Source organism: Salvelinus fontinalis, chromosome 22 (assembly GCF_029448725.1).
Source record: "Salvelinus fontinalis isolate EN_2023a chromosome 22, ASM2944872v1, whole genome shotgun sequence".
NCBI lineage: Eukaryota > Metazoa > Chordata > Actinopteri > Salmoniformes > Salmonidae > Salvelinus > Salvelinus fontinalis.
Genome location: NC_074686.1, coordinates 30,991,348 through 31,011,107, shown reverse-complemented (window position 1 = coordinate 31,011,107; position 19,760 = coordinate 30,991,348). Strand labels below are relative to the sequence as shown.

The window sequence follows — 19,760 nt, the reverse complement described above, 5'->3', positions numbered from 1 at the left end:
GTCATCTTGGTAAGCTTCTCCAATGTATATTTGGCCTTGTGTTTTAGGTTATTGTCCTGCTGAATGGTGAATTTGTCTCCCAGTGTCTGTTGGAAAGCAGACAACCAGGTTTTCCCTTAGGATTTTGCCTGTGCTTAGCTCTATTCCATTATTTTTTTATCAACAACAAAAAACCTCCCTAGTCCTTGCTGGTGACAAGCATACCCATAACATGATGCATCCACCATGCTTGAAAATATGTGGTATTCAGTGATGTGTTGGATTTGCCCCAAACATAACGCTTTGTATTCAGGACACAAAGTTCCTTTCTTTGCAGGTTTACTTTAGTGCCTAAACGCAAACAGGGATATTTGTATTCTGTACAGGCTTCCTTCTTTTCACTCTATCATTTAGGTTAGTATTGTGGAGTAACTAAAATGTTGTTGATCCATCCTCATATCACAGCCATTAAACTCTGTAACTGTTTAAAGTCACCATTTTCTTCCTCTCCGGGAACAAAGTTAGGAAGGACGCCTGTATCGTTGTAGTGACAGGGTGTATTGATACACCATCCAAAGTATAATTAATAACTTCATGCTCAAAATGGATATTCAATGTCTGTTTTTCTTTTACCCATCTACCAATAGGTGCCCTTCTTTGCGAGGCTTTGGAAAACCTCCCTGGTCGTTGTGGTTGAATCTGTGTTTAAAATTCACTGCCCGACTAAGGGACCTTACAGATAATTGTATGTGTGGGGTAGAGATGAGGTAGTCATTCAAAAATCATGTTAAACACTAGTATTGCAAACAGAGTCCATGCAACTCTTGAACTTATTTAGGCTTGCAATAACAAAGGGGTTGAATACTTGACTAAAATCATTCCACTTTGACATTATGGGGTAATAATGTAAGCCAGTGACACAAATCTCAATTAAATCATTTTAAATTCAGGAATAACACCACAAAATATGGAAAAAGTCAAGGGGTGTGAATACTTTCTCTAGGAACTGTATATTTCATGACCCTGGCCAAATGATGTTGCATTGACATACAGTACCAGTGAAAAGTTTTGACACACCTACTGATTCAAGGGTTTTTCTTTATTTTTACTATTTTCTACATTGTAGAATAATAGTGAAGACATCAAAACTATGAAATAACACATATGGAATCATGTAGTAGCCAAAAACGTGTTAAACAAATCAAAATAGATTTTATATTCTTCAAAGTAGCCATCCTTTGCCTTGATACCTGCTTTGCACACTCTTGGCATTCTTTGAGTTCCCACAAATGCTAAGCACTGGTTGGCTGCTTTTCCTTCACTCTGCAGTCCAAGGTTGGATGATTGTGGAGGCCAGGTCATTTGATGCAGAACTCCATCACTCTCCTTCTTGGTCAAATAGACCTTACACAGCCTGGAGGTGTTGGGTCATTGTCCTGTTGAAAAACAAATGACAGTCCCACTAAGCGCCAACCAGATGGAATGCTGTGTTAACCATGTTGATCAAGTGTCCCTTGAATTCTAAATAAATCAGTGTCACCAGCAAAGCACCCCCACACCATCACACCTGCGGAAATCATCCGTTCACCTACTGTCTTACAAATACACAGCGGTTGGAACCAAAAATCTCAAATTTGGACTCATCAGACCAAAGGACAGATGTCCATTGCTTGTGTTTCATGGCCCAAGCAAGTCTCTTATTATTGGTGTCCTTTAGTAGTGGTTTCTTTGCAGCAATTTGACCATGAAGACCTGATTCACAGTCTCCTCTGAACAGTTGATGTTGAGATGTGTTTGTTACTTGAACTCTGAAGCATTTATTTGGGCTGCAATTTCTGAGGCTATTGGCTGACCTTCATGTTTTAAAAGTAATAATGGACTGTTGTTCCTCGTTGCTTTTTTGAGCTGTACTTGCCATAATATGGACTCGGTCTTTTACAGTGGTGTAAAGTACTTAAGTAAAAATACTTTAAAGTACTAAAGTAGGTTTTTGGGGTATCTGTACTTTACTACATTCCTAAAGAAAATTGTTATTTTTACTCCATACATTTTACCTGACACCCAAAAGTACTCGTTACATTTTGACAGGAAAATGGTCCAATTCACACACTTATCAGAACATACCTGGTCATCCCTACTGCCTCTGATCTGGCGGACTAACTAAACACAAATGCTTCATTTGTAAATTATGTCTGAGTGTGCTACCTCGTCACAACACAACTGATTGGCTCAAACACATAAAGGAGGAAATAAATTCCACAAATTATTTAAGGCACACCTGTTAATTGAAATGCATTCCAGGTGGCTACCTCATGAAGCTGGTTGAAAGAATGCCAAGAATGTGCAAAGCTGTCAAGGCAAAGGGTGGCTACTTTGAAGAACCTCAAAAATATTTAGATTTGTTTAACACTTTTTTGGTTAAATGATTCCATATGTGGTACTTCCTAGTTTTGATGTCTTCACTATTATTCTACAATGTGGGAAAAAGTCAGAATAAAGAAAAACCCTGGAATGAGTAGGTGTGTCTAAACCTTTGACTGGTACCGTACAGTAAGTCATACATTTAGGGACTTTTCCTTATCAAAATTGTACAGTATTTCATGATGCGTCCTGGATGAAAAGTTTAAATGTGAATCATTCATCATCCATCCACTAAAAATAACAATATTATGGCTAAAACATTAACTTTAATAATGAAACCAGATTAATTTATTGATATCATTCATAGTTGTATAACTCATTACATTTAACAGATTGTCCCTTGTGATTATGACCATTTGACTTGTATTTTTAGAATCCCAATTTATGAGGATGGCAAGAGAAGTGTCCATCATATCAGATTACACGCATCATGGCACAGGCATAAAAGTCCCAAAATTACCTCATTGTGTAACTAGCGATGCAGTTTCAGAAAGATGAGATTGTCAAGTAAAAATTATACATAGAAGGCCAGCATACCAAGCGTGTACAAAATGGAAGTACATTTTCATAGGCACATTTCAGTTCAGTTGGGCCACACTTGACGACTTGTGGTTTCCTTATTGACGTTTATTTAGATTGGATAAAAACTCTAACAAAAATTCGTTTTCAGATTTTGATTCTAGTTCACCAGTCCTTATGTTGCTTTCAAGACAACTGGGAACTCAGAAAATAAACGAGGCCAAATCATAACGTCCGTGATCTTCAGGTCGGAAAGTCAGTTCTCGAAAGATGCCCGAGTTTCCGACTTGGAATTCCGAGTTGGATGACCGTTCAAAACGAGCTTGTTTCCCCCCCGCCCCCCCAGGTTCCCAGTTGTTTTGAACGCGGTATTAGTTTAATACTCCCAAGCCAGCAGTTCCCATAGTGCACCAACTACCCCAGTCATGGGGGCAGCCCAGGTGGGATTTGTTGGTAGTTGGAAGGCAGAAGCTCTCTACTAGTGGACAGAGCAACACCGCTAGTCTAACTCTGCGTCAGATGTTTTTTTCTTCTTCCTTTGTGTTTCTTGTGCTTCTTTTTCCTCTTCTTCTTTGATTTGTCCTGTTAACATTTACAACAGTTAGACAGGGAAGTGTTAGGCTTCCATTCTGTTCTTATATACAATCTGTGCAGAAAAATATATTTATCAGGCAGTTTTGTATTACATGTCAAAATGTAATACATTACAAATGTTGTACTTTTTTTTAAAACCCCATTTTTCATGATTACGATCTTGCTTCATTGCTGCAACTCCCCAACCGGCTCAGGAGAGGCAAAGGTCAAGTCATGCATCCTCCAAAACATGACCCGCCAAACTGCTCGCTTAACCCAGAAGCACCAAAGTTTTGGAGGAAAACACTATTCAACTGACTACCGAAGTCAGCCTGCAGGTGCCCCGGCCCACCACAAGGAGTCACCAGAGGATGATGAGACAAGTAGTCCATGACTGGGGCAGTCCATGAAGAGGAGATGCACTGCAGTACTTCATGCAGCTGGTGGCCACACCAGACACTGTCTAACTTTTGATTTTGACCCCCGTTGTTCAGGGACACATTACTCAATTTCTGTTAGTCACATGTCTGTGGAACTTGTTCAGTTTATGTCTCAGTTGTTGAATCTTGTTATGTTCATACATGTTAAGTTTGCTGAAAATGGGCCTCCGGGTGGCGCAGTGGTCTAGGGTAGCTGTGCCACCAGAGATTCTGGGTTCGAGCCCAGGCTCTGTCGCAGCCGGCCGCGACCGGGAGGTCCATGGGGCGGCACACAATTGGCCTAGAATCGTCCGGGTTAGGGATAATTTGGCCGGCAGGGATATCCTTGTCTCATCGCGAACTAGCGACTCCTGTGGTGGGCCGGGCGCAGTGCACGCTGACCAGGTCGCCAGGTGTACTGTGTTTCCTCCGACACATTGGTGCAGCTGGCTTCCGGGCATTGTCTCAAGAAGCAGTGCGGTTGGGTTGTGTTTCAGAGGACGCATGGCTCTCGACCTTCTCCTCTCCCGAGTCCGTATGGGAGTTGCAGCGATGAGACAAGACTAACTACTACCAATTGGATACCACGAAATTGGTGAGAACAAAGGGGTAAAATAAAAAAAAGTTTAAAAAAAGTTACTGAAAATCAAAGCAGTTGACAGTGAGAGGATGTTTCTTTTTTTGCTGAGATATCATTTATTTTTTACATAATTTAGTCACCATTTCTGACATGCCGGACACCGCACCAGTAAACATTGTCTGGCAAAAATAAAAGGCAGTGGCCGTCATCGTCCTGTGTTTAATGTATGCTTGACTGACTTAAATCACCTACTGCTGTCATTTTGTCTTTCTCCTTCTCTTCACTACTTCTCTTCCTCTTCTTGGGTTCACCCTACAGGAGACATTGCAAAAATTTACAAAACCACAATGGCTGGGAAATTCCAGTGACAGCTTCCCAACATCCAATCGCAAAGTATAGTATTTCACAATGATATATGCTTCTACACCTGCATTCTAGCTGTTTGGGGTTTTAGGCTGGGTTTCTGTACAGCACTTCGAGATATTATCTGATGTACGAAGGGCTATATAAAATAAAATTGATTAAAATTGATATAGGATATAAAACAGTTCCCGCAACTACAGATGACCTACAGTATGCCCTGGAGCAAATGGATTTAAATCATATAAGCAGTCATTTAAATCAATACATAACACATTTTCATTAAACATAGCAAATGTACAGAGTAAAAACACTTACAACCTCCATGTCGGAGTCAGCGGACAACTCTGAGAAGGAGTCTTTACGACTTCGCTCAGCTTTCCTCTTCTTCCTGCGGCTCTTCTCACCCTGAAGGGCAAACATTTACAGGCCTCAGTTCCCTGCAGCCCGGCAAGTTCATTTACAGCTCAGCATGTTCAAACACCCATTCAGGCAGAAATACACAAAATAGAAGGACTAAAAGCCACATAAATGTTGTTTTTCTTTTCTTGCTCATATTTTCTCTTCATCTTCTAGGAGAGAAACAAAATGAGGGAAGGAGACCTTTTTTGCATATAAAAACATTTAGATTTAGTGAAGAAATCACATAACAAAAAAGTTAAAGATTGCAAATGAATAAACAGAAATCAAACAATGGCTGAACAAACACAATGACGGTGAGGGCTAAGATGGAACGTTGAGAAGTGAATGTTGAATAGTGCAGACCAACCAAAACATAAGGCCTAGACCAGAAGTATCCAGATGGATGGGATTCAAACACATTTAAGAGTGCAGAAATGTCTGAAACTAAAATGACTTATTTCATTACGTAAGGAATAAGGTGGAATATTCTCCATATCAAACTAACCTTGCCGTCGGGCTCCAATTCTACAGTAGAGACATCCGATGCTTTCTTGGAGGACCGCTTCTTTTTCCTTTTGGCGCTCTTTTCATTCTGACCACACAGACATCAGATAAAAACATTACAGTAGGACAATAATGTTTCTCAATATTCATTAACCAACCAAATCAAAATAGTTCCAGGACATTTAATTCACAGTACTTCACACAGCTCTTTGTGCCCACCATATATAATTAATTAGACGTAATGATATTTCTTTCTATGGCGCCCATAGGGTAAACGGTAGGACAAGCTGACAGACTTGTCACTAACTACTATGGTACATACCTCGTCTTCAGAGTCTGAGGAAGAGCTGCTAGAGGAATCAGAACTTGATGAGGAGGATGAAGGAGAGGAATGCTTGACCAAACACAATGAAAGCAGAGCTCATTAGAATTGAAGACAGTAGCTGACACAAAAATATATTAGTGGAAAGCTTCCATTTTTAAAGGGCAGATAACACTACCGCAGTATGTCTACCACCAGTCTTCAACAAAACATTGAAGACAGCTTTCCTCACCCTGTTGGATTTCTTTCCTTTTTCTTTCCTTCCTTTCTCTCTCTTCTTTTTCTAAACACAAAACAAAGATGTGGTGTGAGAAGTAGATACAGTAAAACAAAATGGTTGTATTCAAATGTTAAACATGGATGGAACTGGAAGCATACCTCTTTCTTCTCCTCTTTCTCCTTGTCTTTGTCAACGCCACCCAGTAACTTCTCTCTGTTCTTCGTCAGCTCCTTCTTCCAATTCTATAAAAAGCAAATAGCGATGTTTTATGTAAGCTAAATATAAAAACACTGAATTTGTACAGTATAATAACAGTCAAATAAAGAACACACATTTGAACAATACCTCGTTCATTTGGTCCTCAAAGTCCGCCAGGGCTCTGGAGCCTTTCTTCTTCCTGTCTATGATCTCCTTCACCTCTTCCCTGATGATAGAAGAAAAACCATCATCACTCAACAATGGATCACAACTGAGGGCCTTCCGCTGAAGGCCCATTCTGCTAACCGCGGCCTGCTAGCTACCTAGAGCTACTTGGAACCCTACTAATCCACGACGTCACCGCACAAAGAGGCAAAAACAGACTTACCTCCATCGCGACGTCCCCCAAAGGCACTTCTGCTAACTTGCTAGCCCCGGTCTGCTAACTGCTAGCTTGCTTGCCCCAGTCTGCTTACTGCTAGCTTGCTTGCCCCAGTCTGCTAACTGCTAGCTTGCTTGCCCCAGTCTGCTAACTGCTAGCTTGCTTGCCCCAGTCTGCTAACTGCTAGCTTGCTTGCCCCAGTCTGCTAACTGCTAGCTTGCTTGCCCCAGTCTGCTAACTGCTAGCTTGCTTGCCCCAGTCTGCTAACTGCTAGCTTGCTTGCCCCAGTCTGCTAACTGCTAGCTTGCTTGCCCCAGTCTGCTAACTGCTAGCTTGCTTGCCCCAGTCTGCTAACTGCTAGCTTGCTTACCCCAGTCTGCTAACTGCTAGCTTGCTTACCCCGGTCTGCTAAATGCTAACTTGTTAGCCCCGGTCTACTAACTACTAGCTTGTTATCACCGGCCTGCTAACTGTCTGAATCGCCGTGTCCCCAGCCAGCCCAACCACTCACTGGACCCATATGTTCACTTGGCTACGCATGCCTCTCTCTAATATCAATATGCCTCGTCCATTACTGTCCTGGTTAGTGATTACTGTCTTATTTTACTGTAGAGCCTCTAGCCCTGCTCAATATGCCTTAACCAACCATGTTGTTCCACCGCCTACTTATGCGATGACATCACCTGGTTTAAACGTCTCTAGAGACTATATCTCTCTCATTACTCAATGCCTAGGTTTACCTCCAATGTACTCACATCCTACCTTACCTTTGTCTGTACACAATGCCTTGAATCTATGCTATCGTTCCCAGAAACCTGCTCCTTTTACTCTGTTCCGAACGTGCTAGACGGCCAGTTCGTATAGCCTTTAGCCGTACCCTTATCCTACTTCTCCTCTGGTGATGTAGAGGTTAATCCAGGTCCTGCAGTGCCTAGCTCCACTCCCAATCCCCAGGTGCTCTCATTTATTGACTTCAGTAACCGTCAAAGCCTTGGTTTCATGCATGTTAACATTTGAAGCCTACTCCCTAAGTTTGTTTTACTCACTGCTTTAGCACACTCTGCCAACCCAGATGTCTTAGCCGCGTCTGAATCCTGGCTTAGGAAAACCACCAAAAACCCTGAAATCTCCATCCCTAACTAAAAAAATTCACCTTTTCAGAAACAAGTCTGTCACTGTTGCTGCTTGCTATAGACCACCCTCTGCCCCCAGCTGTGCCCTGGACACCATATGTGAATTGATTTCCCCCCCCATCTATCTTCTGAGCTCGTGTTACTAGGTGACCTAAACTGGGACATGCTTAACACCCCGGCCATCCTACAACCTAAGCTTGATGCCCTCAATCTCACACAAAGTATCAATGAACCTACCAGGTACAACCCCAAATCCGTAAACACGGGCACCCTCATAGATATGATCCTAACAAACTCGCCCTCCAAATACACCTCTACTGTTTTCAATCAAGATCTCAGCGATCACTGCCTCATTGCCTGCATCCGTAATGGGTCTGAGACCAAACGACCACCCCTCATCACTGTCAAACGCTCCCTAAAACACTTCTGCGAGCAGGCCTTTCTAATCAACCTGGCCGGTGTATCCTGGAATGACATTGACCTCATCCCGTCAGTAGAGGATGCCTGGTTATTCTTTAAAAGTGCCTTCCTCACCATCTTAAATAAACATGCCCCGTTCAAAACATGTAGAACCAGGAACAGATAGTCCTTGGTTCACTCCAGACCTGTCTGCCCTTGACCTGCACAAAAACATCCTGTGGTGTTCTGCATTAGCATCGAATAGCCCCCGTGATATGCAACTTTTCAGGGAAGTTAGGAACAAATATACACAGGCAGTTAGGAAAGCTAAGGCTAACTTTTTCAAACAGAAATTTGCATCCAGTAGTTCAAACTCCAAAAAGTTCTGGGACACTAAAGTCCATGGAGAATAAGAGCACCTCCTCCCAGCTGCCCACTGCTCTGAGGCTAGGAAACATTGTTACCACTGATAAATCCACTATAATTGAGAATTTCAATAAGCATTTCTCTACGGCTGGCCATGCTTTCCACCTGGCTACCCCTACCCCGGTCAACTGCCCAGCACCCTCCACAGCAACCCGCCAAAGCCCCCACCATTTCTCCTTCACCCAAATCCAGATAGCTGATGTTCTGAAAGAGCTGTATGTTTTGTTTATTCCATGTGTAACTCTGTGTTGTTGTATGTATCAAATTGCTATGCTTTATCTTGGCCAGGTCGCAGTTGCAAATGAGAACTTGTTCTCAACTAGCCTACCTGGTTAAATAAAGGTGAAATAAAAATGTCCAAAAATTTTGGGCATGGCCACAATTTCTTGTGATTTGCAGGGAGCATTTCACACTGTGTAGCCTAGTATTATAAGAAAGCAATGCTTTATCACCCAGATTTACACACATAGAATAGGGATCCACCATTTACCCGTGGACACTCTCCAGCAATATTAATGACAGATGTTCAACTTTCCAGTTGTATAACCTGGGGAGCTTCTAAGAGCTTTTCAGGCACAACGCCTATGTGTCATCTTAATGCTTACCATGTTGGCCGTGGTCTGCTCAGGTAATCCTGGATAGAGGGTCCTGCATTGGGTGCGGGTCCATTGGCACGTGATGCAGCTATTGGGTTCACATAAGACTGAAAACCCAAAAAAGGGAGGCAGTCAGACCAGACACCTCAACATTGACATCTGGCTACCATCCTCAAAACACACCTTGCCAAACAAACAGCAGATCAACATTCTGTGTGTTCCTGGCTGACAATAACACTAGCTATACAGGAATTGGAAAGGGTGCCTTCGTAAATGAACTGTGGAGTCCCAGAGTGCGTTCACCGTGCACACTGGACGCTCTGCCCGAGGAGTAGGGTTGATCTGAGCGTTCTGATCAACGGCAGTCAAGCACCCAAGCTAACTGGCCAAAGTTGGCTAGTTTGCTAGCTACTTCAAGACAAATGAAATAACACCTTACTGAAAATGTTACTCGCCCTAGCAGAGATTGTTAGAGTGCTTTAATGTTACCATGAGGGTTAGTGACAAATTTATGGCAACAATTTTGTTCAGTTTCTTTTGCCGAAGTTTACTTACACCGGTCATAACAAAGTTAATGGCGTTTGTAAATATCTCAATTATTCCGCGGCCTCTGGCACTCAAACTAAAAGTGCTGTGAAAATCGGAGTAGATTTACGAACGAACCATACTTTTTATTAGCTTGGTACGATCAGTAACTTTTATTAGGATCAAACAAGTCCAAGGCGGTCAATGACAACTCTATGGCCTTCCCGTAAAAATACATGTTTACAAATTCATACAGTAAATTAGTAGCAGATAGCTAACTGATGACCTCGAGCCTAGTTGGCAGGTTGAGCGAACTACTGTAACATTCGTTTTTTCGTCCGCGTTCTTTGGATTATGTTAACAGACAGGATGCGTTAGCCATCTACCTATATTATTATAAACCTACACTGATATTTCAACCTAAATAGATACGTTTAATTCTTCTGGCACAGATATCGGTCCTTCTTGTTAGCTACCTGCTAACTTGTTATTCTGTTCTGTATCTGCCAGGTTAGTTTGCCTAGCTAGTTAACTATATTCGTTCGATAAACATAGCGTATGTTAAAATAACTACAATTTGTGCATCTTTGATAAGGCTAGTTTAAATGAAATTCAATTTGCCTTCGCACTTAGCTACAATAACTAGCTTAGATGGCCTAGCTAACATTTTTTCAGTGCCCGCTTTTAGCTATAGCCAACACGTTTGTTTTCATGCATACCATTAATCGTAAAAAGCTAAATATCCACACAACTGGGATTATTTAACACATTACTCACCACTCTATTGTCCCTCTTCCCCATTTCGGTAGATTTAGCCTACGATCGAGCTAATATCAATCAATCCACTAAAACAAGTGAGATGATTTAAAGATGTTACGTAGCTGGTTTCCACACTAGGTAACACAACCACAAAGTCAAATGCCACAGAGTCAAAATTGTCTACAACATTTTAGCTTTTTGGTCTTAATTTAAGGCTAGGGTAAGGTATACGGTTAGTATTGAAGTTGGGTTTTAAATCCGATTTTAACAAGATAAATTGTAGAAATTGGCGGGGTTTAATTATTGTGGCTGTTTTAACTAGTGACGACTGTTCTTTGACGACGGACACAGACATGCAGTACAATCACAGATAGAACAATGATACAGATATTTTAGCGGATGTATAAACGTGAAGCGTCTGCTTGGCGTTTCCACTCACTACCAAAACTGGTAAAAACTGGTAGTGAGAGGAAGCCCACTGGCAGGCAGTGGGAGAAGATGGAACGAGATTCATTTTGGCCGACGTTCTGCAATTTTCTCATCGATGAAACATTTGATCTCAATACAGTTTTCTGTTCCCTAAACTAGAATATGTAATGAAAAGAGTGGACTAAGTTTGGTAGACGTTACTCTTTGCAAAAGTTTGAAAAAATCGCGATGTTTAGGAGTGCAAATGCGAATTGAGTTATTGCACAAGCGCACTTGATAAAGTAAGCGTTCGCTAAACGGAAATATGCAGATGATGCTACAACGCGCCAATAGGATCTTGCTAGTTCGTGCTTGGCTCTGCCCACCTTGCTTGTTCAGCCCACTAGACAAATTTTGTTCCCATCGGGTCGGCTGTCGTCTATCTTGGTTTAGTAAAACATCCTTGGTACAATCAAAGACCACAGTACCTTATTTCGTACAGTTGCGCTAAGGAAATTACTGCCCCATAGCGGTTAAAAGATAAATAAATACAAACACCATCATAAAAAACTCTGGTAGACATTTACCTTTATAAAATAACAGGAATTGTGTTGTTAAGATTATACACAATAATGCCAGTGGAAACACATTTAACACACAAAATATTTATTTTACCAAAATAAAAATGTCAGGCGGTTGTGAATACAATAGCAGAAACTTTAAGTTGCTACAGCTTAGAGAAAACCTAAAATATGTTTTTTTACATAGAAATATCCCCCATCCCTCCAAGATAGAATAGTGCCAAACTATGTTACCTAAAATGTGGTTCTTGGCAACTACCATATTCTCAAAAAAGGGCATTGGGAAAATTAGGATTCATGCTTATGCATCAACAACCTGCTTCAGATCAGCTTTGAATCACAATATATGAAATGCATTTTATTTTAAAAGTGGTACTGAACAAATGTAAGGGCAGACTACATAATGGACATAGACTAGACATGATGTTATGTAGCAAGACCAATAATTCGCTAGAAAAGTAATAATATGGTGAAAATGATGACCATCAATGCTGATTCCCCCAAAACCAGTAGCTGTTTCACCTGAAAAACACATATCATCATTGTATTGTACACCAAACATAATTTCAACAGAGAACACCACTAATAATAGAGAAACACAAGACAAGTAAACTGCACAAACAGCACCTCATGAACAATTAGCTATAATTGAAAAAACACTAATGCCTAAATCCTTTAAATCAAGATATGGGTTTCATTGGAGTCACTGAGCATGTCCTTTTACAACAACCAATAGAACATCCGTAGCTGAAGTACAGAAGACACCACAATAAGAACTGGGTAGGATACTGGGTAGGCTTCTCCTATGCTTACTGCAGACAGGGTGGTCTGCATTTACTGGGGATATCAGTTTGCTATCAGTGCTTGGTCTCGCTGGATTCGTCCCAAATAGTAACATATATATACAGTATGGCACTACTTTTGACCACAGCTCTATGGGCCCAAGTCAAAAGAAGAACACTAGGGAATAGGGCGCCATCTGGGTCTCAGACTCTGACTAAGGACCCTATTCAGGCAGCACGTAGAGGAACTACTCTGACGTTAGGAACTCAGAATTACACCTGAACTGACTGGAAGCATACTTATAATAACACATCTTAAACGTGATATATTGTGTCTATTTCAAAATAAGACCATCTGGTGGTAATTAAATAAGCAGTAGTGAGAGAAGTAAATTAAAATGTTTATGAATAATAAAATGTGTTATGCTATACTATATCATGCGTTGTTGTTTTGATATGCAGTATAGAAGAGATTAGCTTACAATGTTAAATGTATGAATGCTGTTTGGCACTAAGCTCAAGGCCCTGGATCTGAACCCCGCCCTGTGTAACTGGGTCCTAGACTTCCTGACGGTCCGACCCCAAGTGGTGAAGGTAGGGAACAACACCTACACCACACTGATCCTCAAACAAGGGGGCCCCCACAGTGGTGTGTGCTCAGCCGCCTCCTGTACTCCCTGTTCACTCATGACTGCATTGCCATGCACGTTGCCGACTAAATCATCAAGTTTGCTGACGATACAACAGTGGTAGGCCTGATTAACAACAACAATGAGACAGCCGACAGGGAGGAGGTGACAGCCCTGGCCAAGGTCACTGAGGACCTGAAATGTTCACTCCACGCTGACAGCAGGGTGAAGAAAGCAGAGCAGTGCGTCTTCATCTTCAGGAGGCTAAATACATTTGGTTTGGCCCCTAAGACCCTCACAAACATCTACAGATGCACCATCGAGAGCATTCTGTCGGGCTGTATTTCTGCCTGGTACGGCAATTGAGAGTGGTGTGGTCAGCCCAATGCATCACCAGGGTCAAATTGCCTGCCCTCCAGGACATCTACAGCACCTGGTGTCAAAGGAAGGCCAAGAATATAATCAAAAACCCCAGCCACAGAGCCACGGCCTGTTCACCCTTATACCATCTAGAAGGCGTAGACAGTACAGGTGGATCAAAGCTAGGACAGAGAGACTGAAAAACAGCTTCTATCTCCAGACCATCAGACTGTTAAACAGTCACCACTAGTTGGCCTCCACCCCCCAGTACCCTGTCCTGAACCTTGGTCACGGTTACTAACCGGCTATCACCCGCTACTTTACCCTGCACCTTAGAGACAGCTGCCCTATATACATACAGTTGAAGTCGGAAGTTTACATACACTTAGGTTGGAGTCATTAAAACTCGTTTTCAACCACTCCACAAATTTCTTGTTAACAAACAATAGTTTTGACAAGTCGGTTAGGACATCTACTTTGTGCATGACACAAGTAATTTTTCCAACAATTGTTTACAGACAGATTATTTCACTTATAATTCACTGTATAACAATTCCAGTGGGTCGGAAGTTTACATACACTAAGTTGACTGTGCCTTTAAATAGCTTGGAAAATTCCCCCAAAATTATGTAATGTCTTTAGAAGCTTCTGATAGGCTAATTGACATCATTTGAGTCAATTGGAGGTGTACCTGTGGATGTATTTCAAAGCCTACCTTCAAACTCAGCGACTCTTTGCTTGACATCATGGGAAAATCAAAAGAAACCAGCCAAGACCTCAGAAAAACAATTGTAGACCTCCACAAGTGTGATTCATCCTTGGGAGCAATTTCCAAATGCCTGAAGGTACCACGTTCATCTGTACAAACAATAGTACGCAAGTATAAACACCATGGGACCATGCAGCCGTCATACCGCTCAGGAAGGAGACGCCTTCTGTCTCCTACAGATGAATGTATTTTGGTGCGAAAAGTGCAAATCAATCCCAGAACAACAGCAAAGGACCTTTTGAAGATGCTGGAGGAAACAGGTACAAAAGTATCTATATCCACAGTAAAACGAGTCCTATGTTGACATTACCTGAAAGGCCGCTCAGCAAGGAAGAAGCCACTGCTCCAAAACCGCCATAAAAAATGCCAGACTATGGTTTGCAACTGCACATGGGGACAAAGGTCGTACTTTTTGGAGAAATGTCCTTTTTGGAGAAATGTTTGGAGGAAACAGGGGGAGGCTTGCAAGCCGAAGAACACCATCCCAACCGTGAAGCACGGGGGTGGCAGCATCATGTTGCGGGGGTGCTTTGCTGCAGGAGGGACTGGTGCACTTCACAAAATAGATGGCATCATGAGGGAGGAAAATACCGTGGATATATTGAAGCAACATCTCAAGACATCAGTCAGGAAGTTAAAGCTTGGTCGCAAAGGGGTCTTCCAAATGAACAATGACCCCAAGCATATTTCCAAAGTTGTGGCAAAACGGTTTAAGGACAACAAAATCAAGGTATTGGAGTGGCCATCACAAAGCCCTGACCTAAATCCTATAGAAAATTTGTGGGCAGAATTAAAATTGTGTGCGAGCTAGGAGGCCTACAAACCTGACTCAGTTACACCAGCTCTGTCAGGAGGAATGGGCCAAAATTCACCCAACTTATTGTGGTAAGCTTGTGGAAGGCTACCTGAAATGTTAAGTTAAACAATTTAAAGGCAATGCTACCAAATTCAAATTGAGTGTATGTAAACTTCTGACCCACTGAGAATGTGATGAAAGAAATAAAAGCTGATATAAATCATTCTCTCTACTATTATTCTGACATTTCACATTCTTAAAATAAAGTGTGAACCTAACTGACCTTAAACAGGGAATTTCATGGAACACTGGTCAATTTAATATGTTTACATCCTGTTTTACACACTTCATATGTATATATTGTATTTCAGTCAAGGCTCATCCTATATAACTACTGTACACACCTTTTCTATTCATATACTGTCCATACTGTCTATACACACAAAAACATTAGGAACACTTTCAGAATATTGAGTTGCACCCCCTTTTGCCCTCATAACTGCCTCAATTTGTCGGGGCATGGACTCTACAAGGTGTCGAAAGCATTCCAGAGATGCTGGTCCATGTTGACTCCAATGCTTCCCACAGTTGTGTCAAGTTGGCAGGATGTCCTTTTGGTGGTGGACCAATTTTGATACATGGCAGCGTAGCCTAGTGGTTACAACGTTGGACCAGTAACCGAAAGGTTGCAGGATCGAATCCCCGAGCCAACAAGTTACAAATCTGTCGTTCTTCCCCTGAACAAGGCAGGGTGGGTTAACCCACTGTTCCTACGTGTCATTGAAAATAAGAATTTGTTCTTAACTGACTTGCCTAGTCAGATAACGGTTAAAAAATACACGGGAAACTGTTGAGCATGAAAAACCTAGCAGTGGTGCAGTTTTTGACACACTCAAACCGGTGTGCCTTACACCTACTACCATACCCCTTTCAAAGGCACTTACAGTACACCTTTTGTCTTGTAATGTAAAATAGAATTCTTTACACATTCTTTAGAGATTGTACATCAGAAACTATCACAGAAAAAGTTGCTTTTTCAGCATTTTTTACAGCTTCACCTGTTAACATTTAAATACCACAACAAAATATCCATACATTCCACAGCCTCATACAACCCAATGTAATATTAATCACAATATTATTTTGTTATTTGCATGAATCCCAAATAAGAACGCTCACATATACAAAGCATATTTTTTTATTAAAATGGTGCAACATGAAGCAATCACCACTGGTGGCATTTATTCATGTAAACATAATGCCCATTACCTCCATATCATCATTGTAAATGAAGTTACCATGTCACAAGTTGGCATTTCAAATACATTTGTGGCCTTTACTTTCATCCTCGGAGCTTAGAAAATGTGCTAAAATACTAAATGTTTCAGTACTGTTCATTGGCTAAAGGGTATTTGCAATACAGAGCTATCATAGGTGCATTTCTGCAATCATTGGAAATCTATGGCAGACCCCATGTAGGTGGCTGTAAAAAAGTATACTTTTATTATTTTATATTACATAGACAAAAGTATTCCTGTCCCATGTTTTAAGTTACAAATGATCAATAAACCTCTTAAACCAAACAAAAACATACATTGATCACTTCAAGTTGATATAATGTAGACTACAATGATGACAGTCTACTTATTAGGGCAGTTGACGTAGAACTGACCGATACCAAGAAAGCTTGACAATCCCTATTTCTAGAGAGTTGTAATATGAAGTCTGCAATGTATCCATCAATGGCATGAATCATCTGACAGGACAGAGATGAGTACAAAACAACTCTACATGGAGAGGGGAGCTCAGTCCAAAATTCTTTCATGTGTTTTTTTTATTTTATCATGTATTAGATTAAACCATATGCGCCCCGACACTGAAAAACAAGTAAGATATCAAACATACTGTATCGTAGCAAACGTGCAGTTTGATTCACACGGTCAGGAATTCTGTAATATGAGTATAGAAGCACAATCATGTTGTAGCATTAACATCATCCAATGAAACAGTTGATCAAGTATCATCCAATGAAACAGTTGATCAATTAACATCATCCAATGAAACGGTTGATCAATTAACATCATCCAATGAAACAGTTGATGGAGTCTAATCATGAATGTGCAAAGTGTGTCAGAATGATTTCTGATTTGATTTCTAATAAGATCCTGAGTGTATTTGTGTGCTAGCAGCACTAGATATACCAGAGGGAAAGTTATGGTCTAGATGTATTACTGTGCAGTAAGAAGTTTTACAAACAAATAAACTATTTTCCTTGACTAGTTCCAATCCCACAGAGGGAGCAACTCTGAAAGCACTCTAGCTAGTCATATTGAATCAAAGTGAGCATAATACGTAGGGTATTAAAACAACTTACCACAGAACAGCTGTGTGTTTCGACATGAACCCCTGTATGTTTCTATGTAACCCTTACAGACTCAGTCTAAATGAAGCAGGTACAATGTTCAACCTCCTCTGAATCCGACGTATCAGCCTGCCTTTTCTCTCTAAAAAATCTCCCAACGAAGAACATTTCACTGACCCACACCTACACTAACCTTACTACTATCCTGCTACACATGTCAGTGTGCTGGATATGCAAGTAAAACCAGCTATTCACCACTACTGACAGTATTAGTGCAGTATCTAGCTCTATACCATTCTACATGCCTCACATTGTCAAACCTTTCCTCCCTTGGATATTACCTTGTATTCTTTCTAGATCTTACCAGAGATTTACATTTAAATTCTCACATGTTGTTAAAGTCCAATAAAATTAAGACAAAATAGAAAATAAGACATCAACTGTCAATAACTTTAAAATTAAGTTAGGAAATACAGAATCATGCTTTTATGCCAAATGTAATTGTGCTGAATAGTGCGTACGTCGACCTTATTCTCATTCAACAGTCACTTTACTATGCCCTGTGCATCAGGTCATACATAGAGTCTCGAATGGAGGCAATCAGATTTCATCACAGTTTATGACACTGAAGTACGGATGCCATGAGAGGACCTCAAAGTGACACATTTTCAGTCTTTTCTGTTCGCACCAGTCAAAGTCTTATAAGATGAAGCCCATCAAAAATCCTGCTCTGGCCTGCAGTAACACAGGACAACCTGTAGGTGGCAGTGATATCAAAACACACATGTTTGTTTGGACCAGAAGAAGCACTAGGCAGTGTGTGAGGTCCTCCTGCATTGGATTAAAATGTGTGTGTGTGTGTGTGTGTGTGTGTGTGTGTCACCTCTCTCGGTTGTTGTGAAGGTGAGCTCCAGGTGAGGTCCATGCCGACCTACCCTTGGTGCTTGGTGTTCCCCCACCGAGGAGCCTCTCCTCAAGCTAAGGAAGGAGAGACAAGAGGCAGCAGCTCCTGGACATCCAGAGGTTCTCCCCTGGTGGCAGTACATCTCAGCTTCAGGGGTCCTTGCATTGTTTAAACTTTTTTTTTTAAAGTATCCTAAAAAGCAGCATTCAAATCGGTAAATTGTGGAAGACAGCACTGTTGCCTTTTGGAATCAAATGTCTCTGTTTATTGCTCTCTTTCTCAGTCTTTGTGTCCATCCCTCTCTTTCTCTCCCCCTCTGTCAGGCCAGTCCAGTCCTTGGCCAGGGGGCTGTCAGGCAGCTCTCTCCTCCAGGGTGGGCTTGTTGCTGCCGATGGGCTGGGTGTACACACTCTTAGTGTCACTATCCACACTCTGGAAGTAGGGGTGGGTCAGAGCAGCAAACGCTGATATCCTTCTGGAGGGATTAAAAGCCAGGAATTGCTGCATGGAGAAAGATAAAAACAAATATTATTATTATAACATTTTCCTTAACAAAAAGAAAAGTGTGAGTTTCATTCCTTTCGGACAAATCCATTTGAAACAGTATGTACTGTATTTTGAGTGTGTGTGTGTGAGAGAGAGTGTGTGTGTGTGTGTCTGATACTCACGAGTAAAAGAGATTTCCCCAGCTCGTCCATGTCAGGGACAAGTTCTCCGATTGGCTGAGGGGGTCGTGGGGAGAAGGCACTCTGTGGTAGGGCTACTTCCTGGGGCCAGTCCTCCACCGAGGGAACCCCGACCACACTGAAGGATCATCATCATTATCATCATCATCACAACACTATTTTCGTCGTCATCATTACCGCCATCATCATAATAACAATCCTCGTTATTTGCCAATTGATTGTTAAAACTGTAAATATGACATACAACATGGTACTTACTCTAAAATCTTGCCCAGCTGATCAACATCTGAGTTTCCTCGAAACAAAGGTCTGGGAGAGGAAGAGCACATGTCAATATAACTGAAGTTGAAGTAACAAACTGTGTTCAATGAATCTGATAGATTAGTTAAAAAATATATCCTCAGTTCAACTTCATCAACCCTAATTTGTCCTTCATAAATCCATGGGAGCTGTGGCAGTGATGCAGGCAGCCTTCATGCTGTCTCCATCTCCTCAACACAAAATGACACATTCCTACTGAGCAGACATCATCGATAACGGACATAACCAGTCCAAACCTCACTCTGTTCTACTGTACTGTTGGCTTTCCTGGTTGTTGTGACCAAGTTCCAGTTTTATCGTCACATGCTCAAGTACAGTGAAATGCTTAACTTGAATGCTCTATCCGACAGTGCAGTAATCAATATCAAAATAATAACCAATAAAAAAGTATATATAATAAAGAAAACATGATAAATAATAAATAAGAGAGGGACTTACAGTACCA

At 41.4% G+C, this 19,760-nt stretch overlaps 2 protein-coding genes across 8 annotated transcripts in view; both read right to left on the bottom strand.

The window, feature by feature from the left end:
- Nucleotides 1–903: 903 nt before the first annotated feature.
- LOC129820194 (protein FAM133-like) lies at nucleotides 904–11,341 on the bottom strand. 7 transcript variants are annotated; one of them, XM_055877177.1, is made up of 10 exons: nucleotides 10,736–11,341; nucleotides 9,443–9,540; nucleotides 6,645–6,723; nucleotides 6,458–6,541; nucleotides 6,312–6,362; nucleotides 6,080–6,151; nucleotides 5,759–5,845; nucleotides 5,170–5,259; nucleotides 4,740–4,803; nucleotides 904–3,501 (listed from the first exon to the last, which is right to left on the bottom strand). In XM_055877177.1, the coding sequence occupies exons 1-10, from the start codon at nucleotides 10,757–10,759 to the stop codon at nucleotides 3,419–3,421; spliced, it is 732 nt and encodes a 243-aa protein (XP_055733152.1). In that variant the 5' UTR covers nucleotides 10,760–11,341; the 3' UTR covers nucleotides 904–3,418. The 7 variants fall into 7 exon arrangements, with proteins under 7 accessions (XP_055733152.1, XP_055733158.1, XP_055733157.1 ...); XM_055877183.1 differs by having other exon boundaries at nucleotides 4,744–4,803; XM_055877182.1 differs by having other exon boundaries at nucleotides 4,744–4,803; nucleotides 5,173–5,259.
- A 4,883-nt stretch (nucleotides 11,342–16,224) lies between these two features.
- Nucleotides 16,225–19,760, bottom strand: part of LOC129820193 (cyclin-dependent kinase 6-like) — a 90,872-nt gene continuing 87,336 nt past the window's right edge. Inside the window, exons 6-8 of the mRNA XM_055877175.1 lie at nucleotides 19,253–19,303; nucleotides 18,977–19,112; nucleotides 16,225–18,809 (exon numbers count right to left, since the gene is read on the bottom strand). Coding sequence (XP_055733150.1) covers nucleotides 18,660–18,809; nucleotides 18,977–19,112; nucleotides 19,253–19,303 — 337 coding nt within the window. The 3' untranslated portion in view covers nucleotides 16,225–18,659. The remainder of the gene's footprint in view (nucleotides 18,810–18,976; nucleotides 19,113–19,252; nucleotides 19,304–19,760) is intronic.